The sequence below is a fragment of the Chaetura pelagica genome, unplaced genomic scaffold (genome assembly GCF_000747805.2).
Source record: "Chaetura pelagica isolate M959 unplaced genomic scaffold, ChaPel_1.0 scaffold69, whole genome shotgun sequence".
Taxonomy (NCBI): Eukaryota; Metazoa; Chordata; class Aves; order Apodiformes; family Apodidae; genus Chaetura; species Chaetura pelagica.
The window spans coordinates 2,309,446-2,314,218 of record NW_009970724.1 but is presented as its reverse complement, the minus strand read 5'-3'; the positions used below and the strand labels follow the sequence as shown (position 1 = coordinate 2,314,218).

The following is a 4,773-nucleotide window of genomic DNA, read 5'->3' as shown; positions in this document are numbered from 1 at the left end:
TTTCCCTTTCTTTTCTTGCTGCCTTTAAAGCAGGCTTCCTGCTGCCATTTCACAGCTGGCTTTGCCCTAAAGAGAACGTTATTGCTGACCGTCAGCAGCCCACCCAGACAGCTACCTAACGGGAAGCTGAAGTGTATATGTCCTTCCTTTTCCGTCTGGAGCCAAGTAGGTCCACGCTATCCCTTGCCTCTGCTCCTAGCAGTTGATTTGTAGCTCAGATTTCCAGATACGTCATCTTTTGAGTCTGTTCTGGCAGGCCCCTCCTGTGCTATGGTCACCTTTAGCACCAAGTGCCTGCTTGAACGAATCACAGAATTGACTGTGAGCCCTTTCTGACCTGGAGATTAACAGCAAATTCTCTTTTCCCTGGTGCTAGTCAGAGGATGCTTTTAACCTTAGCCACACACTGCTCTCGTTACTCACAGTGCCTGCTAGTCAGTACCTTTTCCAGCCCCAATTTTCTTACAGAGTACAAGGGCTGCCTTGGTTATAGTACATACTCAAGAGTGTAGAGAAGAAAGGGGCATGATGGGGAGGTGGCCTGGACGTGGAGAAAGGAGGTGGAAACTGCACCATTGCATTGGTTGTTCTCAGTATTACCTCCTTTTAACTGGGGTGTCACTGCCTTTCTCCGTCTTTGGCTGATGTGATGCCCACTGCTGCCCCAGGACTGCAGAGGCCCCTAGAACAGAGACCAGTACACTCAGCTCGTTTAGCTCATTGCCTTCCTCCTTGTTTTAGGTCTGTCTTTTCTGGATATCTTACTGTCTCTTTCTGTAACTTCTCCAACCTGTGTTGCTTCTCCTGTGCTTGCTGGCAAGTAGACCATTTGCAGGGCAGACAGGAGAGGCAAGATAACACAGTATTGTGTACAGATTGCAGTAATCCCATTGAAGGTACAAGACCTGCCCCTTGCTCACATGCAGGCTGCACACCCAGTAGCTGGCAAGAGTTAAGCTTGCAGCTCTCCAAAGGAAAGGATGGATTCATGTCATCTGTCCCTGAAAGCCTATGGGGGACAGCCAGTTTCTTGGGTGCTCTAGGGAATATGTTTCTTCAGGGTGTATTATTGGGCGGGATGCATTTGCCTTCCTCCAGTCCTGCATGGGTAGTGGTGTGTCTGGTTGTGGGTTGCACACTCTTCCCTCCTGTGCCAGTTCGGCCCTTACTGATTTGCTCAGTATTCATGTTGCAGTAGCACTGGAAAAGGCATCCTTCCTGGCACTTGGAGCAGGCATGCTCCTGTGCTAAAGAGCATGACATCCTCAGCTGAACCACATGGAAACTGGAAACCTGATGGTTCTGCCAAAGAATGAAATACTTGAGTACTCCTCGTCAAGCACAGCTGCATTACAAGTCACTAATGACCTTAACTAGAGTGTTTCGTAGGAGGTTTGAACTTACTGTAGACTTTAATTCAGTCATTGTCTTAAAGTATTTGTGTACTCTGCAAATATCTCTAACACACACTCATTCTCTTCCTTTGTTCTTTTGGTAAAATGCGAAATCTGGAAATGTTTTTTTTGCAGCAGTTGCATCCTCATTAACACTTCAGAGATGTCAGTGTTACAGAGTTCTTGTGTAACAGTTTATTGTCTGGTTGCAGTTTGACACACCACCCAGTGAAATAGTGGATGTGAAAGTTGGTAATTTTTCTGGCTGTATCGCTCCTGCATGTATTGCAATACTTACAAGGCATTCCCCCATCAACCCATCTAACAGCACTCTCCATGAACTGTCCCTATGGCCTAAGATGCTGTCTCTATGGACACAGGAGCATAGCTCCAAATTACCTGTAGTGCTCCAATTGCTTTACTGTATCCATTTGTAAATCAGCTGAACACTTGGCTTCTGGGCCCACCTCAGCCCAGCAAGCACCTTCCCTCTGCCAGCTGAACCCCCATGGCAGAAACATTCCTGCATCCCTGTTGAATTACCTTTATTTAGCCTGCTGCTGGTAAGTGCGTCAAGCACGTCTAATAACATGATTGCTCTGTTTATCCTTCCATTAAGAACCACTTCAAACAATATATGGTAATATAAAAATGCATGTTCTGGAGTATGAAATGATTTCTGCCTTTTAAATAAGAATGTTAATGGGAGGTGGCAGCTCCGTTTTTATCCCCATGCACATTGCAGGGTTTGAGCTGACTGAATTATTTAAATCACACCTCTCTGCCTTCCAATTGCAGCACTGCCAAAACCTCCAACAGAGCCATTGGTGACTGAAACGACAGCTACCAGCGTGACCCTCACCTGGGATTCGGGCAACTCCGACCCTATTTCATACTACGTCATCCAGTACAAGCCCAAATCCTCAGAGGGTCAGTTCCAGGAGGTGGACGGTGTGGCAACAACCCGCTATAGCATAGGTGGGCTCAGCCCCTTCTCAGAATATGAGTTCCGGGTCATCGCAGTCAATAACATTGGCAGGGGTCCCCCCAGTGAGCTGGTTGAGGCCCGGACAGGAGAGCAAGCTCCTTCAAGTCCACCCCTCAAAGTCCAGGCACGGATGCTGAGTGCCAGCACCATGCTGGTCCAGTGGGAGCAGCCAGAGGAGCCAAATGGACAGATCAGAGGGTACCGTGTTTACTATACCACCGACCCCCATCTGCCTTTGAGCATGTGGCAGAAACACAACACCGATGACAGCCACCTCACCACCGTGGGGAGCCTCATCACTGGGACCACGTACAGCATTCGTGTCCTGGCCTTTACTTCGGTGGGTGACGGTCCCCCCTCGGACATCATCCAGGTCAAAACGCAGCAAGGAGGTACGTATGGAGTTGAAGTGCTACAGTTCAGTGTCCACCCCAGTAGTGTACAGCTCACCTGTGTGTCTTGATCTGCACCAGGCATCCCAGCTGCGCTTGATGCTCAAGCGGTTGCCTGTCAGAGCGGCATCCCCATCACAGTGAAGCTGTCAGCTTGTCCTGGGGAGTTGGTATTAATCTCTGTAGAAGTTACACAGCCCACAGTTTCCTCTGAGATACGACTAAAACATGTAACACGGAGTCCTGGGTATGGACCTGTGTAACTGTACTGGGCTCTTCTGGGGTGTGAGTATGCGTGTGTAAGGAAGGAGCTGTGATGCCATCAGGGACTGGAAGTGAGTGCGATTCCCTTAAGTCACGTGCCTGGGTCCCAGAGGTGCTTGCTTGTTGCCTGGGTTGTTCCAACAGGAAAGTGTTGTCGAAAGGGAAGAAGGGAGGCTCCAGAAGGAACAAAAGGAGTTTTTCCCTGCATCTGCCTCCTGGCACTAACCATACGTTTGGTCCCCAGTTCCTGCCCAGCCGGCTGACTTCCAGGCAGAAGCAGAGTCTGATACCCGCATCCTGTTGACATGGCTGCCTGCCTCGCAGGAGCGCATTACCAAATATGAGCTGCTGTTCTGGGAAGGGGAGGATGGCACTCAGGTGAGGATCCTACCTCTGTGTCAGCAACACTTGGGGCCAAACATCACAATTCAACAGCTTGGGAAGGGTGTCTGCTTGAACTGAGATGGCAATGAGACTGTTTTTTCCTACATGTTTCCTGTGTCTCATGGGTGTATGGTAAGTATGGCAATCTCTGTCTGGCTTCTGTGTAAATTACCTCAGCAGTGCGTGTTGATGCCCAACAAAGTAGCTAGTGACTGATTTGGGACTGGAAAGTCTCCAGAATACCATGAGACCATCCCTGAAGCATCCTGACTGCCAGTCCCTCTAAACAGTTGCACAGTTCTTCCAGGTGGGTCTGAAATGTGTCTGCAGCTTCAGGACTGGTTACACTTAAGGAGCAGATTGATGGTGACCTAGAGAGCCTTTCTACACTTACTGTGAGGTTCCCTAAAGAAATCCGGCTCTAAATATATCAAAACTAGTACTGGCAGCACACACAGTGAGGACTGTGCTATGGCAGCATCACAGTGTCCCGTTTCTTTTCTCCTCCTGTGTTTATAGTGGCATGAGAGCTGCCAGAAATAAATGCCCTCCAGGTGAGGTGGCAGCAAAACAAGTCCTTTACCAGGACTGTGTAGGTGTATTATGTTGAATACCCCAGGACAGGCAGACACAGTCTGTTGGAAGGAAACAAACTGTGCAGCTTGACCCAGCATTCCCACAAAGCTGTTGGGTAGTGAGTTTGGTCTAGACACCAGGCAGTGTAACCTGGCTTTCAAAGAGCTCTGCTTCCCTGCAGAGTCCTTGTATTTCACCCAGGAAGCTCCATGTCTTGGAGTCCTGCAGAACTGGAGCTGGTATGGCAGCATGGCAGCATGGCTATAACTTTCTGTGGGGCCACAGTGGGTGATGGGGGCTCCCTATCCCTTTGGCACTGGAAGCTGAGTGCCAGCTTTTCTGTATTCTCCAACTACACCGAGTAATTTTTGTTTCCCTTTATTTGCCAGCAAAAGGTGGAGTTTGACCCAACCTCCTCGTATGCTGTGGAAGGTCTGAAACCAGACACGCTGTATAAGTTCCGTCTGGGTGCCCGCTCAGAGCTGGGAGTAGGAGTCTACACCCCCACAATCGAAGCCAGAACTGCCCAATCCAGTAAGTGTCTGACACTGTGCACTACTGAAGGCAAAACAGAAGCAGTCCAGTTCCCATTGCCTGGGCACAGAGTAGCTCAATGCCTCTGCCCGTGTGGGTCTGCAGGGATGTCAGCATGCAGTTTGCTGAAGGGTGGCATGGGGAAAGTCAGCTGGGGTTTGGATCAGGGCTGCTTGGCAGAGGGGGTGCACCCAAGTGGTAAGTTTTTTTCTTCCTGTCCCTTTGATCATGCTGTCTTTCC

General features: G+C 49.5%; 1 protein-coding gene across 1 annotated transcript in view; it reads left to right on the top strand.

Annotated features, from left to right (window-relative positions):
* The window catches only part of PTPRF (protein tyrosine phosphatase, receptor type, F), a 257,488-nt gene that overhangs the window by 185,519 nt on the left and 67,196 nt on the right, over window positions 1-4,773 (top strand). The window contains exons 7-9 of the mRNA XM_010006576.1: window positions 2,193-2,774; window positions 3,283-3,416; window positions 4,388-4,532. Coding sequence (XP_010004878.1) covers window positions 2,193-2,774; window positions 3,283-3,416; window positions 4,388-4,532 — 861 coding nt within the window. The remainder of the gene's footprint in view (window positions 1-2,192; window positions 2,775-3,282; window positions 3,417-4,387; window positions 4,533-4,773) is intronic.